This window comes from Salvelinus fontinalis, unplaced genomic scaffold (genome assembly GCF_029448725.1).
Source record: "Salvelinus fontinalis isolate EN_2023a unplaced genomic scaffold, ASM2944872v1 scaffold_0504, whole genome shotgun sequence".
NCBI lineage: Eukaryota > Metazoa > Chordata > Actinopteri > Salmoniformes > Salmonidae > Salvelinus > Salvelinus fontinalis.
In genome coordinates, this window is record NW_026600713.1 from 1 (window position 1) to 23,188 (window position 23,188).

Here is a 23,188-nt window from a genome sequence, read left to right on the forward strand (position 1 = left end):
TAATACCATGGCTATATACAGGGAGTACCGGGTAATACCATGGCTATATACACAGGGAGTACCGGGTGATAACATGGCTATGTACAGGGAGTACCGGGTAATACCATGGCTATATACACGGGAGTACCGGGTAATACCATGGCTATATACACAGGGAGTACCGGGTGATAACATGGCTATGTACAGGGAGTACCGGGTAATACCATGGCTATATACACAGGGAGTACCGGGTGATACCATGGCTATATACACAGGGAGTACCGGGTGATAACATGGCTATGTACAGGGAGTACCGGGTAATACCATGGCTATGTACAGGGAGTACCGGGTAATACCATGGCTATATACACAGGGAGTACCGGGTGATAACATGGCTATGTACAGGGAGTACCGGGTAATACCATGGCTATGTACAGGGAGTACCGGGTAATACCATGGCTATATACACAGGGAGTACCGGGTGATAACATGGCTATGTACAGGGAGTACCGGGTAATACCATGGCTATATACACAGGGAGTACCGGGTAATACCATGGCTATATACACAGGGAGTACCGGGTGATAACATGGCTATGTACAGGGAGTACCGGGTGATACCATGGCTATGTACAGGGAGTACCGGGTAATACCATGGCTATATACACAGGGAGTACCGGGTGATACCATGGCTATATACACAGGGAGTACCGGGTGATACCATGGCTATATACACAGGGCGTACCGGGTGATAACATGGCTATATACACAGGGAGTACCGGGTGATAACATGGCTATGTACAGGGAGTACCGGGTAATACCATGGCTATGTACAGGGAGTACCGGGTAATACCATGGCTATATACACAGGGAGTACCGGGTGATAACATGGCTATGTACAGGGAGTACCGGGTAATACCATGGCTATATACACAGGGAGTACCGGGTAATACCATGGCTATATACACAGGGAGTACCGGGTGATAACATGGCTATGTACAGGGAGTACCGGGTGATACCATGGCTATGTACAGGGAGTACCGGGTAATACCATGGCTATATACACAGGGAGTACCGGGTAATACCATGGCTATATACACAGGGAGTACCGGGTAATACCATGGCTATATACACAGGGAGTACCGGGTAATACCATGGCTATATACACAGGGAGTACCGGGTAATACCATGGCTATATACAGGGAGTACCGGGTGATAACATGGCTATATACAGGGAGTACCGGGTGATAACATGGCTATATACAGGGAGTACCGGGTAATAACATGGCTATATACAGGGAGTACCGGGTAATAACATGGCTATATACAGGGAGTACCGGGTGATAACATGGCTATATACAGGGAGTACCGGGTGATAACATGGCTATATACAGGGAGTACCGGGTGATAACATGGCTATATACAGGGAGTACCGGGTAATAACATGGCTATATACAGGGAGTACCGGGTAATAACATGGCTATATACAGGGAGTACCGGGTGATAACATGGCTATATACAGGGAGTACCGGGTGATAACATGGCTATATACAGGGAGTACCGGGTGATAACATGGCTATATACAGGGAGTACCGGGTGATAACATGGCTATATACAGGGAGTACCGGGTGATAACATGGCTATATACAGGGAGTACCGGGTGATAACATGGCTATATACAGGGAGTACCGGGTGATAACATGGCTATATACACAGGGAGTACCGGGTGATACCATGGCTATATACACAGGGCGTACCGGGTGATAACATGGCTATATACACAGGGAGTACCGGGTAATAACATGGCTATATACACAGGGAGTACCGGGTAATAACATGGCTATATACACAAGGCGTACCGGGTAATAACATAGCTATATACAGGGAGTACCAGGTAATAACATGGACATACACAGGGAGTACCGGGTAATAACATGGCAGGTATTTTGTCAGCTGTTCGAGCACATTACATTTTTTCTTGAGCCAAGCCGAAGTTCGGTAGCCAGAGACTACGCCCCTTTGTCGGTGATTGGTCAACAGTAGGGATTCTTCAATGACGTGTTTGTTGTAATTCAACAAGACGACTAGTTAATGCAAATGTTTTTCCCCCCTTGTGAACACACCCAACAGTTAGACATCCTCTGCAAAAACGTCAAATAATTACAGATTTCTTGAGTTTTCTTAGATTAAAGATTAGATTAATTCGGATTATTTTGAGGAAGTGTGCTTGTTGCTAACACTTTCTCAAGTGTGAAAATAATAATGGACTATTTTCTCTGTTTTTTTTTCGGGCAACGATATTTTAAGTATGCAAGCACAGACGTTTTTCCCCTCGCTAGCCAAGATCTGCCAGGATCAAACAATCTGTCTGCTGACGCCTTAAGAGAAACCTCACTTCTATTGATGTAATGCAGCATGAAAGGTCCGTCACCCCCCCTCCTCCGTCCGTCACCCCCCCCCCCTCCCCCGTACGTCAACCCCCCCCTCTCCCCCGTACGTCAACCCCCCCCTCTCCCCCGTACACACCATGCTCTGCACAACACACTAATCACCACGTCTCCATGGTGTTGGGCTAAGGGTGTGTGTGTGTGTGTTCACACCAACAACAATGTGCTATCCTGGAGCCAAAGCTCACAGCTCCTACAAACTACAAATAAATTAACATCTTGTCTGTTCTCAGACTCCTGTGTCTGGTGACATGCATCAGAAACCCTTTAAAGCACACGTCTGTTCTCAGACTCCTGTCTGTCTAGTGACATGCATCAGAAACCCTTTAAAGCACACGTGTAAAACTCATTCCACGGAGGGCTGAGTGTCTGTAGGTTTTCACTCTTCCCTTGTACTTGATTGATGACTTAAGGTCACTAATTAGTAATCAACTCCCCCTCACCTGGTTGGCTAGGTCTCAGTAAGGAACTCCCCTCACCTGGTTGACTAGGTCATAGTAAGGAACTCCCCTCACCTGGTTGTCTAGGTCTCAGTAAGGAACTCCCCTCACCTGGTCGTCTAGGTCTCAGTAAGGAACTCCCCTCACCTGGTTGTCTAGGGCTCAGTAAGGAACTCCCCTCACCTGGTTGTCTAGGTCTCAGTAAGGAACTCCCCTCACCTGGTTGGCTAGGTCTTAGTAAGGAACTCCCCCTCACCTGGTTCCCCTCACCTGGTTGTCTAGGTCTCAGTAAGGAACTCCCCTCACCTGGTTCCCCTCACCTGGTTGTCCAGGTCTCAGTAAGGAACTCCCCTCACCTGGTTGTCTAGGTCTCAGTAAGGAACTCCCCTCACCTGGTTGTCTAGGTCTCAGTAAGGAACTCCCCTCACCTGGTTGTCCAGGTCTCAGTAAGGAACTCCCCTCACCTGGTTGTCCAGGTCTCAGTAAGGAACTCCCCTCACCTGGTTGTCTCAGTAAGGAACTCCCCTCACCTGGTTGTCTAGGTCTCAGTAAGGAACTCCCCTCACCTGGTTGTCTAGGTCTCAGTAAGGAACTCCCCTCACCTGGTTGTCTAGGTCTCAGTAAGGAACTCCCCTCACCTGGTTGTCCAGGTCTCAGTAAGGAACTCCCCTCACCTGGTTGTCTAGGTCTCAGTAAGGAACTCCCCTCACCTGGTTGTCTAGGTCTCAGTAAGGAACTCCCCTCACCTGGTTGTCTAGGTCTCAGTAAGGAACTCCCCTCACCTGGTTGTCTAGGTCTCAGTAAGGAACTCCCCTCACCTGGTTGTCTAGGTCTCATTAAGGAACTCCCCTCACCTGGTTGTCTAGGTCTCAGTAAGGAACTCCCCTCACCTGGTTGTCTCAGTAAGGAACTCCCCTCACCTGGTTGTCTAGGTCTCAGTAAGGAACTCCCCTCACCTGGTTGTCTAGGTCTCAGTAAGGAACTCCCCTCACCTGGTTGTCTAGGTCTCAGTAAGGAATTCCCCTCACCTGGTTGTCTAGGTCTCAGTAAGGAATTCCCCTCACCTGGTTGTCTAGGTCTCAGTAAGGAACTCCCCTCACCTGGTTGTCCAGACCTAAATTGAAGGGAAAGACCAGCAGGCACTAGGCCCAACATGGAATGAGTTTGACATACCTGCTTTAAAAGCATGACATGTTAACCTTGTCCAGCCGAGACCAGGGATGAGGAGGGACATACCGACCGAGGGGGGGGGGGGGTCACGGTCAGGAGGGACAGACCGAGGGGGGGGGGGGGGGGGGGGGGTCACGGTCAGGAGGGACCGACCGAGGGGGGGGTCACAGTCAGGAGGGACAGACCGAGGGGGGGTCACAGTCAGGAGGGACAGACCAAGGGGGGGACAGACCGAGAGGGGTTTCACGTCGGGAGGAACAGACCGAGGGGGGGATCACGTCGGGAGGGACAGACCAAGGGGGGGATAGACCGAGGGGGGTTTCACGTCGGGAGGAACAGACCGAGGGGGGAATCACGTCGGGAGGGACAGACCGAGGGGGGGGGGGGGGGGGCAGACCGGGGGGGGGGGGGGCAGACCGAGGCGCCGGGGGGGGGGGGGGGGGGCAGACCGAGGGGGGAGGGGGGGCAGACCGAAGGGGGAGGGGGGGTCACGGTCAGGAGGGACAGACCGAAGGGGGAGGGGGGGTCACGGTCAGGAAGGACAGACCGAAGGGGGAGGGGGGGTCACGGTCAGGAAGGACAGACCGAAGGGGGAGGGGGGGGTCACGGTCAGGAAGGACAGACCGAAGGGGGAGGGGGGGTCACGGTCAGGAAGGACAGACCGAAGGGGGAGGGGGGGTCACGGTCAGGAAGGACAGACCGAAGGGGGAGGGGGTCACGTCGGGAGGGACAGACCGAGGGGGGGGGGGGTCACGTCGGGAGGGACAGACCGAGGGGGGGGGGGTCACGTCGGGAGGGACAGACCGAGGGGGGGGTCACGTCGGGAGGGACAGACCGAGGGGGGGGGGGGGGGGGGGGGGTCACGTCGGGAGGGACAGACCGAGTGGGGGTCAGGTCGGGAGGGACAGACCGAGGGGGGGGTCACAGTCAGGAGGGACAGACCGAGGGACTCTATCTCCGGTCACCCTCTCCAGTAGGAAAAAGTTTAATTTGGTCCGTCCGAGGGAGACCTCTTTTCTCTCTTCCATTAGTTCACAGTTAGAGAGCTGAGGCACAAAACAAAGACCACTGTCCCTCTTTGCCAACTAACCACCACACATCTCAATACCCACCACCACACATCTCAATACCCACCACCACACATCTCAATACCCACCAACACACATCTCAATACCCACCACCACACATCTCAATACCCACTGCTGTTAGTTTATGCTCAGTACTTAGAGAAGGAATGAACAACTGTCCAGGCCAAATACTGTCTATTATACATCCTACTGTATATTATACATCCTACATCCTATTATACATCCAACAGCAGCTAGCCTACACCCCGTAGTCCCACAACAGCAGCTAGCCTACACCCCGTAGTCCCACAACAGCAGCTAGCCTACACCCCATAGTCCCACAACAGCAGCTAGCTAGTCCCACAACAGCAGCTAGCTAGTCCCACAACAGCAGCTAGCTAGTCCCACAACAGCAGCTAGCTAGTCCCACAACAGCAGCTAGCCTACACCCCGTAGTCCCACAACAGCAGCTAGCCTACACCCCGTAGTCCCACAACAGCAGCTAGCCTACACCCCGTAGTCCCACAACAGCAGCTAGCCTACACCCCGTAGTCCCACAACAGCAGCTAGCCTACACCCCGTAGTCCCACAACAGCAGCTAGCCTACACCCCGTAGTCCCACAACAGCAGCTAGCCTACACCCCGTAGTCCCACAACAGCAGCTAGCCTACACCCCGTAGTCCCACAACAGCAGCTAGCCTACACCCCGTAGTCCCACAACAGCAGCTAGCCTACACCCCGTAGTCCCACAACAGCAGCTAGCTAGTCCCACAACAGCAGCTAGCTAGTCCCACAACAGCAGCTAGCTAGTCCCACAACAGCAGCTAGCTAGTCCCACAACAGCAGCTAGCCTACACCCCGTAGTCCCACAACAGCAGCTAGCCTACACCCCGTAGTCCCACAACAGCAGCTAGCCTACACCCCGTAGTCCCACAACAGCAGCTAGCCTACACCCCGTAGTCCCACAACAGCAGCTAGCCTACACCATAGTCCCACAACAGCAGCTAGCCTACACCCCGTAGTCCCACAACAGCAGCTAGCCTACACCCCGTAGTCCCACAACAGCAGCTAGCCTACACCCCGTAGTCCCACAACAGCAGCTAGCCTACACCCCGTAGTCCCCACAACAGCAGCTAGCCTACACCCCGTAGTCCCACAACAGCAGCTAGCCTACACCCCGTAGTCCCACAACAGCAGCTAGCCTACACCCCGTAGTCCCACAACAGCAGCTAGCCTACACCCCGTAGTCCCACAACAGCAGCGATTTTTATTTAACCTTTATTTAACTAGGAAAGTCAGTTAAGAACAAATTCTTATTTACACTGACGGCCTACCGGGGAACAGTGGGTTAACTTCCTTGTTCAAGGGCAGAACGACAGATTTATACCTTGTCAGCTTGGGGATTCGATCTAGCAACCTTTCTGGTTACTGGCCCAACACTCTAACCACTAGGCTACCTGCCACCGCAATACAATACTCTGTCCCTCATACAGAGCAATTTACACACATTTTGGCACTTTTTCATCACAACAACATAAACAAACAAAAGCAACAACTTGGGAAAGAGGCCTTGGTCTCAATGGGAGTCTGTGAAAATAAAGGTTGAGAAAAAAAACTCACCGGTGAAGATGTCATGGAAGCTGCAGGTAGACACCTGTCCGGTTGAGGATCTCCGTGTGGCACACAGGGGCTGACTGCCCCCCCTCAGCCTGTCCTCCGACCCTCCGTACCCCTGCAGGTAGTCCGCTGATCCTGCCTTGGTGGGGCGCTCCCTCTCCAGCTCCTCGGTCCAGTCCGCGGACCAGCTGAGGGGACCGGCGATGCTGTGGGAGCGCTGTCGTCTAACCCTCCACTTCTCCGTGCGGTGTCCCAGGTCGTGGCAGCGCCGGCGGAACAAGGGGCTCTGTGAGGGTGAGGTGCCCGGGGAACCAGACAGCTGCCTGGTGGTGGTCTTGATGTAAGACGGGTAAATGGGAGGGTAGGGTTTGACTGTGGGGCTGGTGCCTGAGGAGGAGTGGTTGTAGGATGGAAGGGTGGAGGTCAGGGTGGACTTGAGGAGACGCGTGGCCAGGCTAGGGCTCTCCTGAGAGGGCCAAGGGTAGAAGGACACGCTGCTCTTCCTCCTCTGGGTGATCAGGGGGTCGTCGGCAGGCTCAGAGCACCTCAGATCCCCTCTGCTAAGACACTCCAGGGACTCAACGCTGACTGCAGCACCCACCCCTGCCCCCACCCAGTCCCCCACCCTCTCCTCTCCCTCGGAGGCGTTGTCAGAGCTCAGGTCTATGTCCTCGTGGCTCGTGGTCGCGTCACTGTGACTAAGGCTCTCGGCTGACATGGGAGGCAGGTCCAGGTCATTCTCGTCCTCTTCCTCCACCTCCTCCAACACCTCCTTCTCCTCTCTGAGAGGAGACTCCACAGCGCTCTCAAAGGAGGCTGTGAGGTCTGGGAAGCTGGTAACGCTGGTTGTCTTGGTAATGTGGCCGTTCGTCTGGGCTGTGGGGGGCTGAGAGAGGGGCTGAGTGTTAACGTTCACCTCCTGGCAGCTCAATGCCTCCTCCTGCTGCTCCTCCTCCTGCTCCTTTGTCCCAGAGAAAGAGGAGGCACAAAGGGCCGGTTCTGTTTCAGCCCCTCTCAGCTCCCAGTTTAGTTCCTCTGTAGCAGTGGTTGCTCCCCTCTCCTCCTCCTCCTCCTGCCCATCCAGGGACAGAGACGGTTTAGAAAGCAGGCCATTCTCCCGGCCAGTGACGGGGGCTGCCTCTGGGGCAGCGAGAGGCTCCGGTGGGGGGGTTTGTTCAGTGGGACTGGGGGTAGTTATAACCTCGTCAGACCTCTGTTTCCTCCACCCTCCTCCCCAACCCAGCTCTTCACTCAGCTCAGCGGTGGAGATAATCACCCCCTGCTGTAGTCTAATAGCCTGCTGGATGTCCGCTAGCAGGTCCTCTTGTTCCGCAGCTGAGTGAAAGCTATAGATGTCCACGTCTGAACCAGAGCTGCTCCTCTTTCTCTGTTCAACCTCCCCCTGCTGGTCTGGAGCAGTGTCCGTGGTCGCCACCGTGGGCTGCCGGCTCTCCCCCGCGGGCTGCCGGCTCTCCCCCGTGGGCTGTCGGCTCTCCCCCGTGGGCTGTCGGCTCTGCCCCGTGATACCACCATGACTCCTAGCACCATGCCCATCGCCAGGCTCTGTTGTTCCCTCGGTGTCAGACTGGCCCAGGTCGTCAGCTGACAGAGAGAGGTCTGGTGTTTTGGTGTGAGCAGAGTGAGCGGAGTCCAGCTCATTCTGAGACGACAACACATCCTCCCTGGATCCTCCTGTCGATCCCTTCCCCTTTAGATTCTTCCTCTTCCTGATAGAGAACACAGAGGATTTAGACTCCTTCTTATGCTTCTTCTCCTCCCCCACTCCTTTGCCATGTTTTCCGTGGGATTTCTTGCCGTGGTGAAATCCTTTGTTTGTGCCGTCAGTGTGACGAGGCTCTCCGGTGGTATTGTCTGCTGCGTCCTGTCCGTATCCTTCCCCCTCTTTCCCCTTCTTCTGCTTCCCATCCTGGTTCCCCATAATGCTGGATCTCAGCCTCCACTTCTGTCTGACGCTGAGACTCAGGCCATGTCTTTGAAAACAGCTGCCATTTTCTCTGCTGCTGCTCCTCCGTCTACGTCTGCGTAGCTGCTGCGAGGCGGAGGCTGGGATGCTGCTTTCCGGTGACGATGACGAGAGGAGCAGTGCTGATGATGCAAAGACGACGTACGCTTGCTCTCGCTCTTCTCCTCCTCCCTGCACCAGTGCGATTTCTCCCTGCTCTTCTCCCTCCCCTCCCTGAGTGACTTCTCGCTGCTTCCCTTCTCCCCCTCCTCCCTGCAGTCTCTTTCCATGCGCGTGCACCTGCTTGCTCTCTCCCGGCTCCCTTTCCCTCTCCCCACCTCTTTCTCTCCTTCCTCCCTGCTCTCTCTCTCCTGGCTGCCTCTCCTCCTCTCCATCTGCTGCTCTGCATAATGTGCTGAGCCTAGCAGAGCTGGAGGAAGAGAAACAGCCCTCAGAAACAACAGTAGAGGTCTCTGCCGGCTGCCTCTCCGCCGGCTGCCTCCTCGCCAGGGGAAGAGAAAACCATGGCTGCTGATACTGTCGAGTTGGGTACTGGTGGGGCTCCAGGGAGAGGTGGTTGCTGTGACAGAGAGTCTGGCGGGGAGAACGGGTGTTATAAGGACTATAGCGGAGAGTGTGTCTGTTATAGGGGCTGCGACAGGGAGACTGGCTGCGACAGGGAGACTGGCTGTGACAGGGAGACTGGCTGTGACAGGGAGCCTGGCTGTGACAGGGAGACTGGCTGCGACAGGGAGCCTGGCTGTGACAGGGAGCCTGGCTGCGACAGGGAGCCTGGCTGTGACAGGGAGCCTGGCGGGGAGTGTGACGATTATAGGGGCTGTGACGGGGAGTGTGTCTGGGAGTGTGGCTGGGAGTGTGGCTGGGAGTGTGGCTATTATAGGGACTGTGACTGGGAGTCTGGCTGTGACTGGGAGTCTGACAGGGAGTGTGGCTGTGACAGGGAGTGTGACAGGGAGTGTGGCTGTGACAGGGAGTGTGACAGGGAGTGTGGCTGTGACCGGGAGTCTGGCAGGGAGTGTGGCTGTGACAGGGAGTCTGACAGGGAGTGTGGCTGTTTGTATTCATATTGAACAGACACACAGTTCTCCCTGTAAAAGGAGTCCTGACAATGCTCTCCCTCAGCACAGGGATGTGGTTTTCTATGGTCTGGATCGTACGCATGATGAAGTCTTGATGCTGGGGACAGTTCTCCCATTGATGGTTTCTGGAGAAAAACAGGATAGGATAAATATTAATAATTATACACACACGTTCAAAAGTTTGGGGTCACTTAGAAATCCCTCCTGTGTTCCAATGCCACGTTGTGTTAGCCTTTTAAAATGATAAACTTGGATTATCTAACACAACGTGCCATTGGAACACAGGAGTGATGGTTGGCGCCCCCCCCTTGTGTTGTGCCGTGGGGGAGATCTTTGTGGGCTATACTCAAATCAAATGTATTTATAAAGCCCTTCTTACATCAGCTGATATCTCAAAGTGCAAGCAATGCAGGTGTACTCGGCCTTGTCTCAGGATGGTAAATTGGTGGTTGAAGATATCCCTCTAGTGGTGCGGGGGCTGTGCTTTGGCAAAGTGGGTGGGGTTATATCCTGCCTGTTTGGCCCTGTCTGGGGGTATCATCGGACAGGGCCACAGTGTCTCCGGACCCCACCTGTCTCAGCCTCCAGTATTTATGCTGCAGTAGTTTGTGTCGGGGGGCTAGGGTCAGTTTGTTATATCTGGAGTACTTCTCCTGTCTTATCCGGTGTCCTGTGTGAATTTAAGTATGCTCTCTCTAATTCTCTCTCTCTTTCTCGGAGGACCTGAGCCCTAGGACCATGCCTCAGGACTACCTGACATGATGACTCCTTGTTGTCCACAGTCCACCTGGCCTTGCTGCTGCTCCAGTTACAACTGTTCTGCCTGCGGCTATGGAACCCTGACCTGTTCACTGTGATTTCTATTATTTGACCATACTAGTCATTTATGAACATTTGAACATTTTGGCCATGTTCTGTTATAATCTCCACCCGGCACAGCCAGAAGAGGACTGGCCACGCCTCATAGCCTGGTTCCTCTCTAGGTTTCTTCCTAGGTTTTGGCCTCTCTAGGGAGTTTTTCCTAGCCACCGTGCTTCTACACCGGCATTGCTTGCTGTTTAGGGTTTTAGTCTGGGTTTCTGTACAGCACTTTGAGATATCAGCTGATGTAAGAAGGGCTTTATAAATATATTTGATGGTTGCTGATAATTGGCCTCTGTACACCTATGTATATATTCCATTAAAAAAATCTGCCATTTCCAGTTACAATAGTCATTTACAACATTAACAATGTCTACACTGTATTTCTGACCAATTTGACATTATTTAAAATGTGAGACCATATGCTGACACATGCACATTTGTGGCCTGCTGGAGGTCATTTTGCAGGGCTCTGGCAGTGCACCTCCTTGCACAAAGGCGGAGGTAGCGGTCCTGCTGCTGGGTTGTTGCCCTCCTACGGCCTCCTCCACGTCTCCTGATGTACTGGCCTGTCTCCTGGTAGCGCCTCCATGCTCTGGACACTACGCTGACAGACACAGCAAACTTTTTTGCCACAGCTCGCATTGATGTGCCATCCTGGATGAACTGCACTACCTGAGCCACTTGTGTGGGTTGTAGACTCCGTCTCATGCTACCACTAGAGTGAAAGCACCGTCAGCATTCAAAAGTGACCAAAACATCAGCCAGGAAGCATAGGAACTGAGAAGTGGTCTGTGGTCACCACCTGCAGAATCACTCCTTTATTGGGGGTGTCTTGCTAATTGCCGATAATTTCCACCTTTTATCTATTCCATTTGCACAACAGCATGTGAAATTTATTGTCAATCAGTGTTGCTTCCTAAGTGGACAGTTTGATTTCATAGAAGTGTGATTGACTTGGAGTTACATTGTGTTGTTTAAGTGTTCCCTTTATTTTTTTGAGCAGTGTATATATTTTTTACAAATGTTATAATTGTTCTACTTTGACATTAGAATGTGTAGATCACTGACCCCTCCCCCCCAAAATAAATGACAAATCCATTTTAATCCGACCCTGTAACAAAACAAAATGTGGAAAAAGTCAAGGGGTGTGAATACTTTCTGAAGGCCCTGTATATCTACACAAACTACATGTCCAAAAGTATGTGGACACCTGCTCGTCAAACATCTCATTCCAGAATCACAGGCATATGGAGTTCGTCCCCCCTTTGCTGCTATAACAGCCTCCACTCTTCTGGGAAGGCTTTCCACTAGATGTTGGAACATTGCTGCTATAACAGCCTCCACTCTTCTGGGAAGGCTTTCCACTAGATGTTGGAACATTGCTGCTATAACAGCCTCCACTCTTCTGGGAAGGCTTTCCACTAGATGTTGGAACATTGCTGCTATAACAGCCTCCACTCTTCTGGGAAGGCTTTCCACTAGATGTTGGAACATTGCTGCTATAACAGCCTCCACTCTTCTGGGAAGGCTTTCCACTAGATGTTGGAACATTGCTGCTATAACAGCCTCCACTCTTCTGGGAAGGCTTTCCACTAGATGTTGGAACATTGCTGCTATAACAGCCTCCACTCTTCTGGGAAGGCTTTCCACTAGATGTTGGAACATTGCTAAGAGGGGACTTGCTTCCATTCAGCCTCAAGAGGTCGGGCACGGATGTTGGGCGATCAGGCCTGGCTCGCGGTCGGCGTTCCAACTTATCCCAACGGGTGTTCGATGGGGTTGAGGTCTGCAGGCCAGGCAAGTTCTTCCACACCGATTTCTGTATGGACCTCGCTTTGTGAATGGAGGCATTGTCATGCTGAAACAGGAAATGACCTTCTCCAAACTGTTGCCACAAAGTTGGAAGCACAGAATCATCTAGAATGTAATTGTAAGCTGTAGCATTAAGATTTCCCTTCACTGGAACTAAGAGGCCTGAACCATGAAAAACAGTTCCAGACCATTATTCCTCCTCCACCAAACTTAAGTTGGCACAGGACAGGTCCTTACCATTCTGCTACCGTAGGACAGACCCAAAAAATGGCTCCAGACAAACTAGAATAGTCCCAGTAAGCAAATTGATGTTGAAAATACGTATTTTCCAGACATTGAAGTTATGTTCAATTTATGTTTCTTAATGAAAGGTATTTAAAGTATTTTTAAAATACATATTTTCCAAGAAGGTGAAAGGCGTCTTTTCCCAAACACCAAAGGACAGATTTCAACCGGTCTAGCTAAAAATCTGTCGTTCTGCCCCTGAACAAGGCAGTTAACCCACTGTTCCCTGGTAGGCCGTCATTGAAAATAAGAATGTGTTCTTAACTGACTTGCCTAGTTAAATAAAGTGGTTGTGTGTCATTCAGGATAACAACCTGCATTTCAACACCGACGACAACATTATGTTAATGACATAATGACACAATAACATTATGTTCATTACTATATTCTTCTTCTTTATTTAGACAGGTACAACAATGTGCGATAACGTTCAACCCGATCAGCTCCGACGCTCGTCTCCAAGCGAAATGCGCCCCGGGCAGAAGTAGTATCATCAATAGTTACAAACAAAACGAACCTTTCCTGAAACTTACATTTAAAAATGGACTGACTGCAATGTTCAGATCACCAATAACCGTTTTAACGGGCTAGAAAGTTCCAGTTTAGGCTAATATTTCTGGAAATGACAGTAACTCCATAGTGGAGGTGTAGAATTTAGATGTTGTTTCCTAATTGCAACTAATCTCGCTATGAGACACTTCAGCCAGATTGCTACCAATTTGCCGCATGTTGTGTTGGTGTCAATCAATGTGAAGAACACGGGCAAAGTTATTGGTTTTACTGGACGTTTAACGAACATGTGCGGGGAAAAAAAATACAAATAATATTTCCCAAGCAAATTCCGACGTTACTCACATCATGTTGCCTCCGTGAAGTTACCGTTCACCGCTAGCACGCAGCCACCACATTGTCCATTGAAAGACGCGCTCATTCAATCAGACATTTCATTCCTTACAGGTGTGAATTCCTCGAGCGACGTTTTGATTTTCCTGTGACGTCCATCACGTAGTCAAATCCGGTCACAACTTTGGCAATTTGACAGTACAGTATTTGAAAAAATAATTACTAGAAACAGAAGTAAACTTACTTCTATAATTAACTAGTAAATCCTAGAGACCTATAACGTTATACAGTCATCTATAACGAATACAACAGTGACGCCTAGTGGTTGATTTATAGAAGACACCTAAGCCTAATGGCCAGGGGAGCGTCATTTTCGGCTTATCAAGCTAACGTTATATCGCGTTCCTATGTCAAACATACACAATCAAACGATATAAACATGATGATGGTAATGGTTTAATAAGAAAATGAACAGGAGACTCCCTTACCCTCCATTATAAAAAGCTGGTCAATACTTTATACCTGCTATTGCTTACCGAATATACACTGACTTGACAAAACATTAAGAACACCTGATCTTTCCATGACATAGACTGACCAGGTGAATCCAGGTGAAAGCTATGACCCCACTTCAATCAGTGTCAATGAAGGGGAGGAGACAGGTTAAAGAAGGATTTTTAACCTTGCCTTGAGACAATTGAGACTTTGATATTGTATGTGTGACAGTCAGAGGGTGAACGGTTAAGACTAAATATTGAAGTGCCTTTAAACGGGGTATGGTGGTAGGTGCCAGGAGCACCGGTTTGTGTCAAGAACTGCAACTCTGCTGGGTTTTTCACACTCAACAGTTTCCTGTGTGTATCAAGAATAGTTCACCACCCAAAGGACATCCAGCCAATTTGACACAACTGTGGGAAGCATTGGAGTCAACATGGTCCAGCATCCCTGTGGAACGCTTTCGACCCCTTGTAGAGTCCATGACCCGACGAAACGAGGCGGTTCTGAAGGAGGGTGTTCCTAATGTTTGGTGTGTGTGTGTGTGTGTGTGTGTGTGTGTGTGTGTGTGTGTGTGTGTGTGTGTGTGTGTGTGTGTGTAACAACAATCTGTGGACCGGACACTGAAACACAGTATGAAACTTTATTCTATAAAATGACACATAAAAAAAAAATCCTTCAAATGATTTGTCATTAAAATGAGTGTCTTCAGAAGTGCTTTTAACTGAGAACAAAAATACAAACTCATCAAATCCTCACAACTGAACATGCAGTTTGTGTAAATCAAGGTGGTTGTAACAAACAAACAAATGTTCAAAATGAAACATCTCTTATAAAATATTACAAGCATACGATTGTGTGGCTTAGTACCACAAGTCAATCATATCATTATAAAAATTTAAATAACACAAAATGTGGATTTATAAAACACTTAGTAAAGGACTTATCCCTTTTGTTGATCTGATCACATATCACGTTGAACAACCAAACATCTTAATGAATCTGTCTATAATTCCATACATGGTGTGATTAAACCAAACATCTTAATGAATCTGTCCATAATTCCATACATGGTGATTAAACCAAACATCTTAATGAATCTGTCCATAATTCCATACATGGTGTGATTAAACCAAACATCTTAATGAATCTGTCCATAATTCCATACATGGTGTGATTAAACCAAACATCTTAATGAATCTGTCTATAATTCCATACATGGTGATTAAACCAAACATCTTAATGAATCTGTCCATAATTCCATACATGGTGTGATTAAACCAAACATCTTAATGAATCTGTCTATAATTCCATACATGGTGATTAAACCAAACATCTTAATGAATCTGTCCATAATTCCATACATGGTGATTAAACCAAACATCTTAATGAATCTGTCTATAATTCCATACATGGTGTGATTAAACCAAACATCTTAATGAATCTGTCTATAATTCCATACATGGTGTGATTAAACCAAACATCTTAATGAATCTGTCCATAATTCCATACATGGTGTGATTAAACCAAACATCTTAATGAATCTGTCCATAATTCCATACATGGTGTGATTAAACCAAACATCTTAATGAATCTGTCCATAATTCCATACATGGTGTGATTAAACCAAACATCTTAATGAATCTGTCTATAATTCCATACATGGTGATTAAACCAAACATCTTAATGAATCTGTCCATAATTCCATACATGGTGTGATTAAACCAAACATCTTAATGAATCTGTCTATAATTCCATACATGGTGTGATTAAACCAAACATCTTAATGAATCTGTCCATAATTCCATACATGGTGATTAAACCAAACATCTTAATGAATCTGTCCATAATTCCATACATGGTGATTAAACCAAACATCTTAATGAATCTGTCCATAATTCCATACATGGTGATTAAACCAAACATCTTAATGAATCTGTCCATAATTCCATACATGGTGTGATTAAACCAAACATCTTAATGAATCTGTCCATAATTCCATACATGGTGATTAAACCAAACATCTTAATGAATCTGTCCATAATTCCATACATGGTGATTAAACCAAACATCTTAATGAATCTGTCTATAATTCCATACATGGTGATTAAACCAAACATCTTAATGAATCTGTCTATAATTCCATACATGGTGTGATTAAACCAAACATCTTAATGAATCTGTCTATAATTCCATACATGGTGATTAAACCAAACATCTTAATGAATCTGTCCATAATTCCATACATGGTGATTAAACCAAACATCTTAATGAATCTGTCCATAATTCCATACATGGTGATTAAACCAAACATCTTAATGAATCTGTCCATAATTCCATACATGGTGATTAAACCAAACATCTTAATGAATCTGTCCATAATTCCATACATGGTGTGATTAAACCAAACATCTTAATGAATCTGTCCATAATTCCATACATGGTGTGATTAAACCAAACATCTTAATGAATCTGTCTATAATTCCATACATGGTGATTAAACCAAACATCTTAATGAATCTGTCCATAATTCCATACATGGTGTGATTAAACCAAACATCTTAATGAATCTGTCCATAATTCCATACATGGTGTGATTAAACCAAACATCTTAATGAATCTGTCTATAATTCCATACATGGTGATTAAACCAAACATCTTAATGAATCTGTCCATAATTCCATACATGGTGATTAAACCAAACATCTTAATGAATCTGTCCATAATTCCATACATGGTGATTAAACCAAACATCTTAATGAATCTGTCCATAATTCCATACATGGTGATTAAACCAAACATCTTAATGAATCTGTCCATAATTCCATACATGGTGATTAAACCAAACATCTTAATGAATCTGTCCATAATTCCATACATGGTGATTAAACCAAACATCTTAATGAATCTGTCCATAATTCCATACATGGTGTGATTAAACCAAACATCTTAATGAATCTGTCCATAATTCCATACATGGTGATTAAACCAAACATCTTAATGAATCTGTCCATAATTCCATACATGGTGATTAAACCAAACATCTTAATGAATCTGTCTATAATTCCATACATGGTGATTAAACCAAACATCTTAATGAATCTGTCTATAATTCCATATTCCTTGTGTCAAAAAGGTGTATTTGAAAACTAGAACACTCCTTAAAACGTCTTGAAAAAAATTTAAACCAACATTGTGTGTCCTGGTCAACTCATTGTGTGTCCTGGTCAACTCATTGTGTGTCCTAGTCAACTCATTGTGTCCTGGTCAACTCATTGTGTCCTAGTCAACTCATTGTGTCCTGGTCAACTCATTGTGTCCTGGTCAACTCATTGTGTGTTCTGGTCAACTCATTGTGTGTCCTGGTCAACTCATTGTGTCCTGGTCAACTCATTATGTGTTCTGGTCAACTCATTGTGTGTTCTGGTCAACTCATTGTGTCCTGGTCAACTCATTGTGTGTTCTGGTCAACTCATTGTGTGTCCTGGTCAACTCATTGTGTGTCCTGGGCAACTCATTGTGTCCTGTCAACTCATTGTGTCCTGGTCAACTCATTGTGTGCCCTGGTCAACTCATTGTGTGTCCTGGTCAACTCATTGTGTCCTGGTCAACTCATTGTGTGTCCTGGTCAACTCATTGTGTGTCCTGGTCAACTCATTGTGTGTCCTGGTCAACTCATTGTGTGTCCTGGTCAACTCATTGTGTGTCCTAGTCAACTCATTGTGTGTCCTGGTCAACTCATTGTGTGTCCTGGTCAACTCATTGTGTGTCCTGGTCAACTCATTGTGTGTCCTGGTCAACTCATTGTGTACTGGTCAACTCATTGTGTGTCCTGGTCAAGTCATTGTGTGTCCTGGTCAACTCATTGTGTGTCCTGGTCAACTCATTGTGTGTCCTAGTCAACTCATTGTGTCCTGGTCAACTCATTGTGTCCTAGTCAACTCATTGTGTCCTGGTCAACTCATTGTGTCCTGGTCAACTCATTGTGTGTTCTGGTCAACTCATTATGTGTCCTGGTCAACTCATTGTGTGTCCTGGTCAACTCATTGTGTCCTGGTCAACTCATTATGTGTTCTGGTCAACTCATTGTGTGTTCTGGTCAACTCATTGTGTCCTGGTCAACTCATTGTGTGTTCTGGTCAACTCATTGTGTGTCCTGGTCAACTCATTGTGTGTCCTGGGCAACTCATTGTGTCCTGTCAACTCATTGTGTCCTGGTCAACTCATTATGTGTTCTGGTCAACTCATTGTGTCCTGGTCAACTCATTATGTGTTCTGGTCAACTCATTGTGTGCCCTGGTCAACTCATTGTGTGTCCTGGTTAACTCATTGTGTGCCCCGGTCAACTGATTGTGTGTCCTGGTCAACTCATTGTGAGTCCTGGTCAACTCATTGTGTGTCCTGGTCAACTCATTGTGTGTCCTGGTCAACTCATTGTGTGTCCTGGTCAACTCATTGTGTCCTGGTCAACTCATTGTGTGTCCTGGTCAACTCATTGTGTCCTGGTCAACTCATTATGTGTCCTGGTCAACTCATTGTGTGTCCTGGTCAACTCATTGTGTCCTAGTCAAGTCATTATGTGTCCTGGTCAACTCATTGTGTGTCCTGGTCAACTCATTGTGTGTCCTGGTCAACTCATTGTGTCCTGGTCAACTCATTGTGTGTCCTGGTCAACTCATTGTGTCCTGGTCAACTCATTATGTGTTCTGGTCAACTCATTGTGTGCCCTGGTCAACTCATTGTGTGTCCTGGTTAACTCATTGTGTGCCCCGGTCAACTGATTGTGTGTCCTGGTCAACTCATTGTGAGTCCTGGTCAACTCATTGTGTGTCCTGGTCAACTCATTGTGTGTCCTGGTCAACTCATTGTGTGTCCTGGTCAACTCATTGTGTCCTGGTCAACTCATTGTGTGTCCTGGTCAACTCATTGTGTCCTGGTCAACTCATTATGTGTCCTGGTCAACTCATTGTGTGTCCTGGTCAACTCATTGTGTCCTAGTCAAGTCATTATGTGTCCTGGTCAACTCATTGTGTGTCCTGGTCAACTCATTGTGTGTCCTGGTCAACTCATTGTGTCCTGGTCAACTCATTGTGTGTCCTGGTCAACTCATTGTGTGTCCTGGTCAACTCATTGTGTGTCCTGGTTAACTCATTGTGTCCTGGTCAACTCATTGTGTGTCCTGGTTAACTCATTGTGTGTCCTGGTCAACTCATTGTGTGTCCTGGTCAACTCATTGTGTGTTCTGGTCAACTCATTATGTGTCCTGGTCAACTCATTTTGTGTCCTGGTCAACTCATTGTGTGTCCTGGTCAACTCATTGTGTGTCCTGGTCAACTCATTGTGTCCTGGTCAACTCATTGTGTGTCCTGGTCAACTCATTGTGTGTCCTGGTCAACTCATTGTGTGTCCTGGTCAACTCATTGTGTGTCCTGGTCAACTCATTGTGTGTCCTAGTCAACTCATTGTGTGTCCTGGTCAACTCATTGTGTGTCCTGGTCAACTCATTGTGTGTCCTGGTCAACTCATTGTGTGTCCTGGTCAACTCATTGTGTCCTGGTCAACTCATTGTGTGTCCTGGTCAAGTCATTGTGTGTCCTGGTCAACTCATTGTGTGTCCTGGTCAACTCCTTGTGTGTCCTGGTCAACTCATTGTGTGTCCCGGTCAACTCATTGTGTGTCCTGGGCAACTCATTGTGTCCTGTCAACTCATTGTGTCCTGGTCAAGTCATTGTGTGTCCTGGTCAACTCCTTGTGTGTCCTGGTCAACGTCAACTCATTGTGTGTCCTGGTCAACTCATTGTGTGTCCTGGTAAACTCATTGTGTGTCCTGGTCAACTAGTGAAATCCATGAAAGTCACCATGACAACAAAACTGTCCTCCCAGCACCACATCAGCAAAGAGACAAACACGGAACTGTGAGCGTTTTTCTGCACCATGTTATTAAGTGGTTGCCTGGATACCGGTCTGTTGGTTGCCTGGATACCGGTCTGTACGGGTCTTATCATTCCACTCCTTCACACTCTGTGTCATGGCAAAACATATAGACACGGAGTACAGGGTGTGGAATGATAGCACAAAACAGGTCTGGATTTCAGGCTAATTACGTGACATCAGTTACTCCTAAAATAATACAGGACCACGTCAAGTACAAAACCCAGCTGATACACGGACAGACACCTGACATGCTGAGTTTGAGCCCACCAACCATTCAGTACTAGTCATACTACATTTATACCACTAGGTGGTGCTGTTGGATTACTGACAATCTCCACCTGGAAACTGTCTATAGCAGGGGTGTCAAACTCATTCCACGGAGGGCCTAGTGTCTGCAGGTTTTTGTTTTTTCCTTTCAATAAAAAGCCCTAGACAACCAGGTGTGGGGAGTTCCTAACTAATTAGTGATGTTAATTCATCAATCAAGTACAAGGGAGGAGCGAAAACCGGCAGACACTCTGCCCCCCGTGGAATGAGTTTGACACCTGTGGTCTATAGGGAAAAAGGATGGGCATCACCCAGTGTTTGACTTGGACTGAAATAGGTGCCGATATTCATTTTGAGTGCTGGTTCTGTTTATATTTAGGTGCTGGAAATCTGCGATACCTTTTGATCTAATATTCTATCAGAGAAACTCAGGAAGAATAACATTTGAGGTGCCGATACTCTGTGAGCTAGGACCAAGGTCAACCACTGACAACATCTCACCTCAGATCCCACTTGTTTCATAGCTAGTAAACCATCATAGTCATAGATACGTTATCTTCTTATTTATGGGATATGACTTGTATGAAAAACTCATCAGAAAGACCTGTGGATATCAATTTTTTGTCAATATGTCTCAATGGTAAAACATATATTTTAATTACATACATTTGACTTTATTGCAATTTAACTTGTCCCTCGTCGTTTACATGTGAACATCTTGGACCGGGCGACACATTATTTTATAGAAAAGATATAACAATCATTTTATATAAACATAGAACTGCATCATACTGTACATCAACATCAATGTAAAGAATCCACACACAGTCACTATGTAAATATCACCTCGTAATCACACAGCTATTTAGATCCTATAAGCAGCTTGTACATCAGCCCTGTGCTTTACAACTAGAGATGCAAAATTACAGCACCTTTCCCCCAAATTCCCAGGTTTCCCAGGAATCCCAAATGGAGGATTCCAGCATTCCTTCCTGGTTCCAGGAGTCTTCCAACCAGGATTTTTTTTGGTTGGGGGGGGGGGGGGGAACCTGAGAATTCTTAGAAAGTTACCGGTAATTTCTGCAACCGTATTTTAACAACACTGTCTCACTTTGAGCAACGATTACAACCACCACAACGGTCATCGAAACGTTGTTAAAATCATCACCGGCGACCACACGGAACACGAGCCAAACACGTGTAATAACACGGGATGAAAAGGCTGCTGGCTCAGTGAGTAGGTCACTTCTCACCAGAACTCATTGAATCAAAGAGTAGAGTAGCACTTGGAGAGTACTGCACCTTTACATGAAAGTACTGCACCTTTACATGAAAGTATTGCAGATTTACATGAAAGTACTGCAGATTTACATGAAAGTACTGCAGCTTTACATGAAAGTACTGCCGATTTAAATGAAAGTACTGCAGATTTACATGAAAGTACTGCAGATTTACATGAAAGTACTGCAGATTTACATGAAAGTACTGCAGCTTTACATGAAAGTATTGCAGCTTTACATGAAAGTACTGCATCTTTACATGAAAGTACTGCAGATTTAAATGAAAGTACTGCAGATTTACATGAAAGTACTGCAGCTTTACATGAAAGTACTGCAGATTTAAATGAAAGTACTGCAGATTTACATGAAAGTACTGCAGATTTACATGAAAGTACTGCAGATTTACATGAAAGTACTGCAGATTTACATGAAAGTACTGCAGCTTTACATGAAAGTACTGCAGATGTACATGAAAGTACTGCAGCTTTACATGAAAGTATTGCAGCTTTACATGAAAGTACTGCATATTTACATGAAAGTACTGCAGATTTACATGAAAGTACTGCAGATTTAAATGAAAGTACTGCAGATTTACATGAAAGTAGTGCACCTTTACTTGAAAGTACTGCAGCTTTACATGAAAGTACTGCAGCTTAACAAAGTACTGCATCTTTACATGAAAGTACTGCAGCTTAACAAAGTACTGCATCTTTACATGGACGTATTGCACCTTTACAAAGTACTGCAGGTTTACATTAAAGTACTGCACCTTTACATTGACGTATTGCACCTTTACAAAGTACTGCAGGTTTACATTAAAGTACTGCACCTTTACATGAAAGTAATGCATCTTTACAAAGTACTGTAGCTTAACAAAGTACTGCACCTTTACAAAGTACTGCACCTTTACAAAGTACTGCACCTTTACAAAGTACTGCACCTTTACAAAGTACTGCACCTTTACAAAGTACTGCACCTTTACAAAGTACTGCACCTTTACAAAGTACTGCAGCTTTACATGTCCACTGATTCACCCGATTGTATCTATCTGCCAACTGGAAAGGCAACCGTGTTCTGTAGGATTGTTGAAGTTCTGTAACCGTGTTCTGTAGGATTGTTGAAGTTCTGTAACCGTGTTCTGTAGGATTGTTGAAGTACTGTAACCGTGTTCTGTAGGATTGTTGATGTTCTGTAACCGTGTTCTGTAGGATTGTTGAAGTTCTGTAACCGTGTTCTGTAGGATTGTTGAAGTTCTGTAACCGTGTTCTGTAGGATTGTTGAAGTTCTGTAACCGTGTTCTGTAGGATTGTTGAAGTTCTGTAACCGTGTTCTGTAGGATTGTTGAAGTTCTGTAACCGTGTTCTGTAGGATTGTTGAAGTTCTGTAACCGTGTTCTGTAGGATTGTTGAAGTTCTGTAACCGTGTTCTGTAGGATTGTTGAAGTTCTGTAACCGTGTTCTGTAGGATTGTTGAAGTTCTGTAACCGTGTTCTGTAGGATTGTTGAAGTTCTGTAACCGTGTTCTGTAGGATTGTTGAAGTTCTGTAACCGTGTTCTGTAGGATTGTTGAAGTTCTGTAACCGTGTTCTGTAGGATTGTTGAAGTTCTGTAACCGTGTTCTGTAGGA

General features: G+C 46.8%; 1 protein-coding gene across 1 annotated transcript; it reads right to left on the minus strand.

The window, feature by feature from the left end:
• Nucleotides 1-6,286: 6,286 nt before the first annotated feature.
• LOC129846362 (formin-2-like) lies at nt 6,287-8,668 on the minus strand. The gene has a single exon (XM_055914287.1). It carries the CDS (start codon nt 8,656-8,658, stop codon nt 6,679-6,681), a length of 1,980 nt encoding a protein of 659 aa, XP_055770262.1. The 5' UTR covers nt 8,659-8,668; the 3' UTR covers nt 6,287-6,678.
• Nucleotides 8,669-23,188: the final 14,520 nt, after the last annotated feature.